At 41.7% G+C, this 13,676-nt stretch overlaps 1 protein-coding gene across 2 annotated transcripts in view; it reads left to right on the top strand.

The window, feature by feature from the left end:
• The window catches only part of mchr1a (melanin-concentrating hormone receptor 1a), a 5,476-nt gene extending 2,236 nt beyond the window's left edge, over positions 1–3,240 (top strand). Inside the window, exons 1-2 of one of the 2 annotated variants that reach the window (XM_025058947.1) lie at positions 436–1,039; positions 2,138–3,240. In XM_025058947.1, the coding sequence (XP_024914715.1) occupies positions 1,012–1,039; positions 2,138–3,159 (1,050 nt within the window). In that variant the 5' untranslated portion in view covers positions 436–1,011 and the 3' untranslated portion in view covers positions 3,160–3,240. Of the gene's footprint in view, positions 1–435; positions 1,040–2,137 lie in introns of those variants that run through there. The other variant, XM_008316788.3, reaches the window with a different exon arrangement.
• The last annotated feature ends 10,436 nt before the right edge of the window (positions 3,241–13,676 follow it).

The following is a 13,676-nucleotide window of genomic DNA, read 5'->3' as shown; positions in this document are numbered from 1 at the left end:
TTAACAAAAAGGTTAAAAAGTGATACCAGACGACAATTTGATATTATTATTATTATTATTGTTATTATTAATACTATAATAATAATTATTATTATTATTATTATTATAGTATTAATAATAATATAATAATAACAATGTTTAATGTTTATAACAATGTTTAATAATAACAATAATAATAATAATATCAAATTGTCGTCTGGTATCACTTTTTAACCTTTCTGTTAATAAATTTTTTTCAAGTTTTCTTATTTTATTCCTCAGTCTTGTTATCACACCACACACACACAGACTGATGTGTGATGTGACACAGATCTCTATAGGCTGAATTCATTAATACATTTATTTCTTTAAAATGTCTTTTTGATTTTGTTGTCACATTTATTTCTTGCGCTTTTATTATTGCGGTGGGAATCATTTAGCTGCATTGAACTGCATGATTACATGGCTGGTGTGTGTGTGTGTGTGTGTGTGTACGTGTGTGTGCGTGTGCGTGTGTGTGACTGAGAGCTCAAACGCAAACACAACCTTTTGTATTCCGTGACTGATGATGATTTTAATCAAACTATTCAAACACGCCTCGTCCTCATCTTTCACTCCTCACTTTAATTTCACCCTGATTTTAACTCAATCTTTAAACTCAAATACCATCTCCCTCAGTGGGGACCAGCAAGACGTCCCCAAAAGGACAAACCGTCAGTGCAGTACGGGGATTTTTTTCCCTCTCACACACCTTACATTATCAGACTTCCCCTGGTGTTTTATACATTTAATAATAAAAACACCAATGAATACCATAAAAACTTCATCCAAAATCACCGCTCCGTCCTCACCAGGACCTTGGACGTGAGACTTCTGTCTCAGCAGGGACAGGACTTTGCTCCGCAGCGGGAGGTAAAGACCATTTAGAGACAAAGACACAGTGGTTCAGGTTTCTACTCTGTGGACTCTCCTCCTCTGAACAACAGTTCTCATGTCAACCCACTGTGACAGACAACACAGCTTCATCCTTACATGTCCTGTAGTAGAGGCAGCCTCAGAGGTAGGAGCTTTTCTTCTTTTATTTTTTTGCGAAAATGAGTAATAATGTCAGAAATAGCTCGAAAAAGATGACTAATGAGTTCAGACCCACAGAGGGGGGAGCGGCCTGGGGAGAAGTGTAATGGCCGCGGGCCGGAGGGGGGGGGGGGCGGCGGGGGGAGGGGGGGGCGGGGGGGCGGGCTTTACACCCACGCACAGGTGAGTGATTTCACCGACTGTAATCATTTAATCATTCTAAGGTCTAATGTGCAGAGACAGGAAACAGACAAGTGATTTTTTTTTCCCCACCATGTGATCACACATCTGCCTGACAGTCCTGGTGTCTCCCAGCACTGGTCAACGGCCCGGAGACATTTTCCCTCGTTATCCAGCCCACATTAATAACCCTTCATTATGGTCAAAAACTTTGTCCAGCCGTCAAATCCCATTAATTACAGGCGTTCATCCACCTCAACACGCACTTACACTAGCGCAGTGAGACTCTGGAAAAATGAACCAATTTCACTTAATTATTCTAAAAACTTGCTAACCTGCTCTCTCCAGTTTGATTCACATGACTGTACAGCTGTACAGTCATGTGAATTAGCCTGTGATCATTCAGATTAAAACAAATGTCCTTGTCAAAGTAATGAACAGAAACACTTCATTTCAACATCTATTTGTAACATGCCAAACATTACTACGCTCCCTGAAGACCACAGTCAGTGACAGAATTAACAGACGACACAGGCAGCAGATGTATTTGGGCGCAGAGTGGAATAATATTTGGAATATTTATCTAAGTCCATGTTCCATTGTCCATCTGTTTGTTTGTTTGTTTTTTTGTCTATGCAAATTGTCCATCAGGGCTACCAGGAGAAAAGGTGGTAAAAGCTCTTGTTTTACAGCAAGAAAATCAGCAGCTCCTCAGTCCAATTCCCAGGATCTCTTTGACCCCGCTGTTCTCCCTGCGTGTGTGTGTGTTTACGGACTAAGCAGCAGATGATGAATAAATATGATTTGCCATTCGCTCTGCTTGTAATGCGTGCACGATAGCATCTGTTATAACGTGATTTCAATTACTAAATACTGAAACCTTGTTTTCCCTCCTCGTTCCCAGTTGTCAACGGAGCTCTTTACTCCAGCGCCATCCTCCCTGTCATTTATGGCATCATATGTTTCCTGGGGATCATCGGGAACTGCATCGTCCTCTACACCATCATGAAGAAGAACAAGTGCCACGCTAAACAAACCGTGCCGGACATCTTCATCTTAAACCTGTCCATCGTCGACCTCCTGTTCCTCCTCGGGATGCCATTTCTCATCCACCAGTTGCTGGGCAATGGCAGCTGGCACTTCGGCGGTCCGATGTGTACAGTCATCACCGCACTCGACTCCAACAGCCAGATTGTCAGCACCTACATCCTCACCGCCATGGCCCTCGATCGCTACCTGGCTACGGTGCATCCAATCCGCTTCGACTACATCCGCACCCCCTGCGTGGCCGCGCTGGTCATCGTGATGGTGTGGTGTCTGTCCTTCTTCACCATCATCCCCGTGTTGATGTACGCCGGTCTGATGCCGCTGCCGGACGGCCTGGTGGCCTGCGCTCTGCTCCTGCCCGACCCGGTCACCAGCACATACTGGTTCACACTTTATCAGTTCCTTTTGGCCTTTGCCATGCCGCTGGCCATAATCTGCCTGGTGTACTTTAAAATCCTCCAGAACATGTCCACCAGCGTGGCACCACTGCCTCCACGGAGTTTGAGGGTGCGCACGAGGAAGGTGACCCGCATGGCGGTGGCGATATGCCTGGCCTTCTTCGTCTGCTGGGCTCCGTACTACACCCTCCAGTTGGTGCACCTGGGCGTGCAGAAGCCGTCCATCGCCTTCAACTACGCCTACAACGTTGCCATCAGCATGGGCTACGCCAACAGCTGCATCAACCCCTTCATCTACATCACACTCAGTGACACCTTCAAAAGGCAGTTTCTGAGAGCCGTGCATCCGATTAACAGGAAGTTCCGAGTGAACCCCAGTAAGACCGACGCAGGCAGCGTCAGCATGCAAATGGTCCCCGAGGGCGTCCGGCCCGAGCCGGCCCCGCGGGACATGATACCATCCAATCTGGTTTCTCAGTGAATGTCAATCTCTGTTTTTACAATCAGACAATCATTCTGCAGTTTCTCCACCCAAAACAAAACAGAATTGTCTTTTTTTTTTTTTTTTCCTCTGTAAATCTACAGTTACTACTGGCAAGAAAATATATTTTTCCATGAACAGTTACACCGCCTCCTGGAGTCTCTGTGGATGGTTACACATTAACTGTGATTGTAAAAATAACTAAGAGAGCTAGGTTAATTTTCTTTTACGACACACGGGCTCCAGACACGTCAGTGTGTTTCCTATTTCTAATAATCGTAGAACTGTCAAATATAGACCGGATCATCCCCCAAAAAAAAAAAAAATTTTTTTTTTTTTTTTTTCCTCTGTAAATCTACAGTTACTACTGGCAAGAAAATATATTTTTACATGAACAGTTACCACGCCTCCTGGAGGCTCTGTGGGTGGTTACACATTAACTGTGATTGTAAAAATAACTAAGAGAACTAGGTTAATTTTCTTTTACGACACACGGGCTCCAGACACGTCAGTGTGTTTCCTATTTTTAATAATCGTAGAACTGTCAAATATAGACCGGATCATCTCCACAAAAAAAAAAAAAAAAATTTTTTTTTTTTTTTTTTGTGGAGATGATCCGGTCTATATTTGACAGTTCTACGATTATTAAAAATAGGAAACACACTGACGTGTCTGGAGCCCGTGTGTCGTAAAAGAAAATTAACCTAGTTCTCTTAGTTATTTTTACAATCACAGTTAATGTGTAACCATCCACAGAGACTCCAGGAGGCGGTGTAACTGTTCATGGAAAAATATATTTTCTTGCCAGTAGTAACTGTAGATTTACAGAGGAAAAAAAAAAAAAAAGACCTTGTGCTGCCCTCATGTCACAACACAGGGTTCAAAGGTCAAATGTCCGTTATATTAACCACTGTTTTCAACAGTGTCCAACTGTTTTCTGAATCACATTGTACCTAAATATAATTCTGTCACAGCATGTGTGTACGCAGCAACATACTGTGACGACTAATGTATTACTGGTTGTTTATATATATATGTGGAAATTACCAAACCGTCGTTATTTGTAAATGTACACAAAATGTCAAATATACTGTGAGAAACATTGAGCATGAGATGATATGCAATCAAAAAAAAACAAAAAACGCTCGAACCGTCCATGCCGTAATGGAAGCGGTCGTCTGCAGCTGTTGCTAAGATTTCAGTGGCGCAAACAACAGCGTCGTCGCCTGTAGCTGTAAATGAAGAAGGAAGACGTTTGTGTAAAAGTGTTTTTGTTGTCTTGTACGCATCATTGTGTTCAGTCTGAGTGGGGTTTTATTTTTGTGGGGCTGTTATTAGAACGTCAGAAAGAAACAATTAGATGAATTCATTAGACCATTATCATCTGGACACATCCGACTGGGCAGCAGCGGATCACAGGGTCCGAGAGACAAGGTTTAAAAGGAGACAGTTGTTTCTTTACACCTGAAAATCACTGTGTCTTTTTTGCCGTGTTTGATATAATCAGCTTCTGGCCACGGTACATACAGTACATTCAACAAGGCCGTCGCATAAGGAAGACAATCAAAACAAGGACATTTCTCTTTTGCTTTCGTGACACGCGTCAGATTTATCCTGAAAGAGCCTGATGCACTTACGATTTAAAAACTTTTTGTAAACGATTTCTGTCTTTAATGTGAAAACCAAGCTGAGGTTTGATCATTCTCCACAGGAGTTTTCTATTGTTTTTCTTTGAGATTGCTATTCATGCACCGGTGACAACCTGAAGGAGTCGGTGCTTTTAGATAGAAACCTGTCAAAAGTGAAAGTGCCCAAAATCATTTAAGTTGACAGGAATAATAAAAACAAAAAAATCCCCCAAATGTTTCCCAGACAGCTATTAGAAACATCTAGGCTAGGTGAACAGACCAAGCACCAGATAGGGAACAAAGTGTGGAACATCTAAAAAGTCTAACTTGGATGAATGAGATCTGAAAGACTCCATTAAAACATCCTTAAAAGCAGTGTTTCCCAAACGTTTTTGAGCCACGACGCATTAAATTCTGCATTAAAAAAAACCCTGCAGTGTTTCCCAAACGTTTTTGAGCCATGACGCATATTCTGCATTAAAAAAATCTCCATATATACGTATATAGTATATATACACGTATATAATATATATACGTATATAGTATATATACGTTTACTCACAATGTACCAACCTAGTGTGAAACCTGGCCATGTTTCGTTGGACACAGCACCAATGTGCTAGCAGCAATTGAAGAAAGACACGTGAAGATCTCCTTCAATAACTCTTAGTCTCTCGTGTTGGTTTTCATGCCTCTCTGCTTCCATCTAGTGGAAGGGCATTTGATCGTTCTGCTTGTCACTGAGGCACAGAATAACAAGGACAAATGATTTGAAGCAAATAAAAAAATGAATTTCAGACGAATAAAGTGAAACTGAAACGTTTTCCCTGGCTCACCTCATGGTCTCTCATCACACGCTAGTGTGGATTTGGAATCATTCCATTTAAGGGCATTCTTCTTTTCAATTTTTCCACTTGTTTCGAAAGCTTCATCAGGAAGGTTCTGTCAACCGGTCTTGTAGCCAGCACAAAAGATTGTAAAGAAAATCAACAGCGAGACGATGGAATTACCCAAAGACTGGGCTGAAAGTAATTGAGAAACGTGTCCCGCGCAGCCGCAATTTATTGCTTTGAACTACCAGAGTTGTGTTCAACTCATACACAGGCTCTGTAGTAGCACTGGAGCTGCATTTTCCACCAGTGACCAGCCTTTTGCATTTTGTATCAGCGTTTGACGTTCTTGACGACCTCACCTCAAACGCTGATACAAAATGCAAAAGGCTGGAGTGGGTTGAACTTTAAAGTGCGAGCAAATGCCATAAAAACGATAGACGTTAGCGTCGGTGCTATATTTGGTTTTACAATCGCTAACTTTAATGTTTTTTTAATGGTTTTGGACGTCAGGGAGACGTTTGAGATACAATTAACATCAGAAGAACCCACTGAAATGACGGCCAATAGGATTCACTATCCTTCTGATTACTGGAGGGAATTATAATATTTGTGAGCGAGACTTACTAAGAATGATTCACATTTTAATTAAAGGATAAAACAAAAAAGCGTTGACTCGGGGCTTGTGCACAACATTGACTTTATTTGTTTGTTTTCAAATGTCGATTAATTATACAGTCAGTTATTCAAATATTTATTACAGAGTGTTTCTGCTGCGGAGGGATAATTACAGCCTGTTGTGTAATGGTGTCATTTTATATTCATACAGTGGAAGTGTTCCTGCTGCACGATCACTGCCGGTGCTGCATAAAGGCCGCAGGTGCAGTGGATTCACTGTGGACTTCGTGACGCTTGAAGCCCAACATTCACTCAATAAGACGGGCTCGTCATCAGAACGACTCGTTCTCCATTTCCATCTACTTAGCACTGGTGTAACAATAACAAGTGTCTGTGTGCGCCGTAACGTCACCGCTTCATCGTCACGACCTGTTTGTCCCGTCAAACAGCAGGATGTACAAACAGAAGTGACATAATGAAATGTTGATGTTTTGATGTTTTGATGTTTTTTTTGAAGAACATATTTATGTGGATGAATAAAAACATCATTGGTGAGTGATGTCGGTGGTTTGAGTTTTTAAATATTTTATGAAACATTTTTTAAAAAGGAAAATTATTATTTTAGCCCTCCTTCAAATGTTTCACTCATTTATCCCAGGACAGTATGTTAATAAAATATATATTCATTATTGTTATTTTTTTTTGTTGACACTAAGAATAAACATTACATTACAATAAAATAACAAACCTTATATAGCATGGAATTTTGCTGGACTGGAGGGAAATAAAAATTCAACAAAACTAAAAAAAATCACAAAATCTTGGAATAAAAATTCAACAAAACTAAAAAAAAATCCCAAAATCAAAAGTTGATTTTTCAATTTCTACAGTGTATACTTTTCCAAAAAGAAAAACCCTGAGAGTCCACACTGATACTGTCAACTACTGTATCTACGCTGACATTTATAGACACAGTTCACTAGAGCGCAGCAGCCACAGCATCTTTTACCTACGACCTGTGTGTTTCTCCTTTCCATTATTTCAGCTACAGCGAAAACAAATTACACATCTGAATCTTTCCATCACCGCTGCTATTAGAATAATAAATAGTTTCACTGAAACAAAACCTCAGTTTAATTCCCCCGACTCAATGCAACATCCACAGCTAAAACAATAGCCGTTTCAGACACTGTTTACACGGAAGGATTTCATTTGCATAGTTAATTATTTGGCTTGTCATTCTGGACTCATTCTATCCATTTGGCCTCTATCACTAGATACATTCACTGAATATTTGTCACGTTGAACAGACATTTTTTTTGGAGAAATCAGCTGAAGGTTGTTTTGTTCTGCTGCTCTTTCATTTAATCGCCTCTGCGTCGGCTAAATGAAGACAGAAACACAAATTGGTCCAATTGAGCATTGAAATGTTTCCATGGTTCTCCTCTGGCTCTGGCGAAGTGTTAATTAAACCACTAGAAACATCAAGGCTGGAGACAAATCCAATCATTCCATATACAACAGATATCGCCAAATCTGTCGACCGCAGCCATCGGTTGTGATTATTGTCACCAAGTACTTCATACATTTTAATAAAGCAGGGCTTTAGATGAGATGATTACCAACCTACGGTTCACTGACCTGACAGTGACGGTCAGAGCAGTTACAAAATCATCTTCCTTTGTGTCTTTCTTCAATTCCTGTGACAGTAACAGCGTTGCATTCACCTAAACAGGCCCATGTTTTACATTGGGAGTAATCTGAATTAGGAGCACAGTATATTTAATGTCATATATTTCTTGTGACATTAGGGTTTGCAGTGCATCATGGGCTTTTTCTAATTAAACTGATTCTAATGTAAAAAGCTGAGGAACTCAGGAACCTCACAGAACATCTTGACAGAACCGATTCATGCTGTGGGACTAATGAGACTTTTACTGTACACCAGTGGGTCTCAATTATTTCCTGTCATGCTCCCCCTTGGGACTGTGCCCACCCCAGGGGGCCCGCCCCACCATTTGAGAAGTACTGCTGTAGAGTCAGGTTCTGCAGTAGTTATTTGTGGTACATGTGTGAAATGAATGTCCGTCATCATCGTGAATCAACCACATATGGACCCTGCATAAGAGAGGTGATTGGTGCAATCAGAACGTATTGGGTGACGAGTGTCATCGGGAGAGAACAGAAAGAAACAGAGAAACAGAGAGGACGGTTTGGTGACGTACGGGAGAGACAAAGGCTGTCGGGAGGTAAAAAAGAATTGTTCCAGAAAAGATTCAGAGAACAAATGAATCAGAAAGTTCTGGAACATTTGTGCAGAGGAAGATGAATGGTCTTGATAGGAGCAGCTGAGACAAAGGCATGAAAAGGAAACGCAATAAAGGCAAGAGGATTTCATCTAAACATGACACTGGATTGGCTGATCATTATCAACGCCACATATTGTGGGACATTTCACACAAATCCGTGCTTTTGTTCCGGTCGCCTTGGATTTTGTGAATCCATTAAATAAATAGATGAATATGATGATGACCTGAGGTGAGTTCTATACGACACCAACTTCCCTCCATTTCAGCGAGACTTGTCTTTTGTCAAGACTAAATACTGTAAAGAAAGAACGTGTGTGTTGCTGTCACACCATCAACAGCAGAGTCACATTGTTATTCAACATGTCCTTGATGATTCAAGTACAACATGAAATTATGCTGCAGCACTGACGTCCACAAGACACACCAACACGTCATGACACACATTGACAACATGTTTTTTTTTCTCATGTTAATTGACTTTAGCCGTAGCAACAGGTAAAAGGTAAATTAAACTAGAAAAAAAAAAGTTTTTTCCTTTCTTCTTTCTCCTCCCAATAATTGGATGCTGATGTCAGGATTTCAAATGGTAAAAAACGTGGCTTAAAAACAGGAAAGTCCAGCACAGCACAGCTCACCACCAAATGTGACCTCTGTTTTAAGCACCCGAGGAGCAGTGTGTAGGGACGGTGCCTTACACCTTAAACCTTCCAGATCCAGGTCCGCTTCCTTAACCACTGAGCCACCACGGCTGGAACCTGTGACAAATGAATGGTTGAAGGAATTTATCTCATTAAACTAAACCTTGGATTTGAGCTCATTTGAGGTTTTAAGATTTTTCTTCGCTGCAGACAGTTCACTCCTCAGTTGTTCCTTCTTGACATCAGGACGTCGACTTCAGTCTCGTATAAGAACACATTCAACGCGTGAGGCTCATCAAACAATGCGTGACCTCCGCTTCAGACACCAGGTGAGTCACACCGGAGCTGTCCAGAGCTGGACTGTGCTGCTGCGTGTCCCTGACTGGCCTTTCTACACAACAGAGAAGACAGTGGACCGCGCTGTGTCTCTGTCTTATAGGTCCATCACGGGGCTACATACTGTACAAACAAACAATTTGAAGTTTGAAAATGGGAAGAATGCGATTATTACATCACAGAAAGACCAGGAATGGAACCAGTGATTTTCTTGCTGAGTGATAACAGCACCAACCACTCTGTCATCATTTAGTTTTGTTTCTGTTTTTGGAGAGGAACAAATGGTCCATACAAGAGCACATAATGACGGTGTGTAAGTATTTTGCCACAGCAGAGTGTGGTCTGAACCGCCTGAGTGGCTCCTGGTTGGAGCTGCTGCAACTTTCTCTTTTCAGATGATAATTCCCATCCCTGGTCACTTCACACACACTCTACCTTCACACACACACACACACGTAAAGAGCCTCACACACACACACACACACATAAAGAGCCCTGCCTGTCAATAAAAACAAACTAAAAAAACCCCACAGTGCAATATATCCTGCTTCTGTGCAATATCTCGGTGATATTTTCAGCTGTGATGCTGAAAACCGTATTTCTTATCTCTCTTGGCTGATGTTTTTATTCATAGTATTTCTTATATTTTCTCTATGTTTTTGTTTTTCTGTTGCAGCGTGCCATTTTCTTCAAAGAGAGATTAAGAAAGTTGAATTTTCTTTAACCTCTAAATACTTGTCAGATATAAATAATTAAAAAAAAAACCCTAAATCAATAAGCTAGTTGGTATGTGGTTGCAGAAGAACGACCAGGAGCAGAGCAGTAATGATGTTTCAGTTATACTTATAATAAATAACACGTGCATGTCGGAGAAAATACGACTAAATATTAAAGCATGAAAATAATCTTTACCTGGCTGCTGATTAGCAACATGGGGAACGTAAAGACTGGTTAGCATCAGTTTTCAGACCTAACAGTAGTTCAGGGGTGTCCACCTCATTTCCACCAGGGGGCCACATCAGCAATACAGTTCCCCTTGAAGGGCCGGTTGTAAATGGAAGACTGTATAGATCAGGGGTCCTCAACCCCTGGTGCGCGGACCAGTACCAGTCCAAAAAAATGTGCTTAATTTTTACTAATTTACTTCAGTCAAAGAAAATCCTGTCGTATCCATTTACTCTTTTTATTTCAAGATAATCTGGCAACATTTTAAAAATCACGGGTAACAGTTGGTACTGGCTGGCCATGTCCTTGGAACAAAAAAGGTCAGGGCCCGCCGGTATAGATGTAACTACTCCATAACAGTCTAATACATGATTGATTATTATTTATTCAAGCTACAAATATTTTTCATTGCTGTGTAATAAGAAACTCTGCTACATGGACTTTACTAAAGGCTTTTTAAGCTCCCGTGGGCCACACAAAAGACCTTAGCCTTGAGTTTGACACATGCAGCAGTTGATCTGAAGTGAACTTTGACACATGCAGCAGTTGATCTGAAGGGAACGTGACAGTGAACTCCTCGTCATGGTGACACAGCCACACACAACCAACTGTGACCTCTGCTTTTAACCCATCTTCAAAGTGAGAGCAGTGTGGGGGGACTCGAACCTGAAACCTTCCAGACCCAAGTTTGTTTCTTTACCACTGAGCCACCGCTGCCCTCTGACTACTGGGTTTATTGACAGTGTTGTGGTTGTGAGAGATAAAAGACAGAGTTCATGAAAATAACTTTTCTATTTGGATCATGAAACGATTGGCATTTACACCTTGGCAGACAGAGGGAGGAGAGGGAGTCCAAGCATCTCACACACACACACACACACACACACAGGCTGCCAGCACACACCACGGGGACTCTCATCATCTCTGACAGGTACGTCCTCTGAACTGTTGCCATTTGGACAACCCCAAATGTCTTCTCCTTTCCCTGCAGTTAGGACACGGAATGTGACATGAATTCCAGATTCTCCATTTCCCCAGAGAGTGACAACACAGAGAGGGAAGGAAACGTCAGATGATTGGACAGAAATCAATGTGACTTCAGCTCTGAAATGATCGATTGATATAGACAGACAAATGGATAATTAATATCCGCCATGACGGCAGGATTACATCTAAGCCTTCCAAGATGAAGGAGCAGACGGCTGAATGACCGAGAGTCAAATGTCAACAAGAGTCTGAGACAAATGTTTATTATGACACGGAACACAACTATTTCTACCCTCCATTTTCCAAGTTCCAAAACGTCTTTCACTCCGAGTCACAAATGACTTGTCCAAGGACTGTAATCGAGTTCTTTCAAATGTTCTTAGAGATTTGAAAACCATGTAATTGGACTGAACAAAAGCTGTGGGTAAAGTTCAACAATTTGAACAAATTTTGTGCTCTGATTTCATTTTATTTATTTATTTTTTGGTTTCACAGCTAAGAACAGACAAAGATAAAAAAATCATAAAAGTCTTTCGTCTCCAACACTTTCATCAAAATGAAAGTGTTGGAGACGAAAGACGCGTGTCTCAAAACGTCTTTTACCCATTGATTTGGACGCCTTTAGAAATGATAAAATGGTAGAACTTTGTCACTTGCCCTTGCACCTCACTTCACTTCACCCTTCCTGTCCGTCCGTCCTTGTTTACTTTCTGTGGTGTTTTGAAAACATGCTAATTCAACGACGGATATTTGATGTAATACTGGGCGTCTTCTATTTAAGACATCCACAACCTACGGCGTTTCGAGGTCACATCGCCCTCTACCATGAACTTATCGAACAAGTCCTGCTCCATTTTTTCAACATACGTCAGATCTGAAAAATTGACTTACGTAAATCACGCTGTAGGAACGTCAGTTCTGATGTCAGTCGATGAACCCCTGCATTTATATCCGTGCCATCTTGAGGATTTGTCCACTAGATGGCAGCTACGCTCATTGTCTTATCCAACATTAGTAGGCCCCTGGGGTTATTTACACACCCCAAAACAAACATTTCTCTACCATTTGGACCATTTGAACCGGTCGTAGCTGGTTGACACTGATAAAACACATTACAATAAAACAAATTATGAAATTAAGGAAAAATTTAAATTTGGATTCAGATCACATTTATTTTGAAAATATCCACAGGATACACCCGTTCTAGGAGGTAGAAATAGAAAGAAGTTGCCAACTAGAAATTACAAGCATTCAAGCAAAACTGGAGTGACAAAACACCCCAGTGGACTACACCCCCCCACCCCCCCACACACACCCCTCACCTGTCCATACAACACCACCAAACACCTCCAGTCCACCTTCTGTGGTGTTATTTTAAACTATGCTGACTCAACGTGTGGGGGGGGGGGACGTCTATTTGATGCAAATGAACCAAAGCAGGACTTTTGTGCATTGGGAAAAGCATGAGTGAGTCTGTTTTTGATGTGTCATGTCTGCTGACAGAAACAGAACATAATGAAACGCCACCTTAAAACCCCGGTTTAAACTCCGAGGGGAAAATGTGTGCATCGGAATTTCAGATAAAAACGGACGGCCGCGGAGACTTCTTGTCTCGGTGATGGATTGTTTTTGGGGTGACTGTGACCGCGGTAACATCCAGCACCGTCGGCCCTGCAGATCAGCGTCACCCTCCCCAGGTGGCGCTGCAGCTGTCTTGCAGGTGCATTCAAGCTGCACCTTTTCATCCCTGCGTTGGTCGTCCTGGTTTCTAAAAAGACTGAGAGCACAGTTATTTAAATCCTGACCTGGTTGTGGGGGTTGCAGTCTTCTGAAAGAACATATAAATATATAAGAGCATGTTTAGCAGCTGCAGCGTGGCTGATAACCTCTACCTCAAAACGCCTACGCCACAAACCTGTGGGAGGAAAGAAAGTGAGTGGCATCGAATAGAGTTAATTATTTTGAAACTGTGTAAAAGTTAGTTTTTTCTGACACCATGAAAACACTGCGGAGGCGGCCGGGGGATGGCTGTGATAACCACGGCGCGGTTGTCATGCTAATGTGTAGCTACATGCGGCGTTAGCATGTGTGTGTGTGTGTGTTTATGACCTCTTTCAGCTGATTGTTCATAAACTTCCAGCTGCAGCAGTTCCTGGGAAAAAAGCCCAGAATTTACTGACTGCACACTTTACGCCGGAGGGAGAAACTAAAGGGAATTAGCCACAA

The sequence above is a fragment of the Cynoglossus semilaevis genome, chromosome 9 (assembly GCF_000523025.1).
Source record: "Cynoglossus semilaevis isolate Cse_v1.0 chromosome 9, Cse_v1.0, whole genome shotgun sequence".
NCBI classification, from domain to species: Eukaryota; Metazoa; Chordata; class Actinopteri; order Pleuronectiformes; family Cynoglossidae; genus Cynoglossus; species Cynoglossus semilaevis.
The sequence above is the reverse complement of the archived record's forward strand: the minus strand, read 5'-3'. Positions and strand labels throughout refer to the sequence as shown.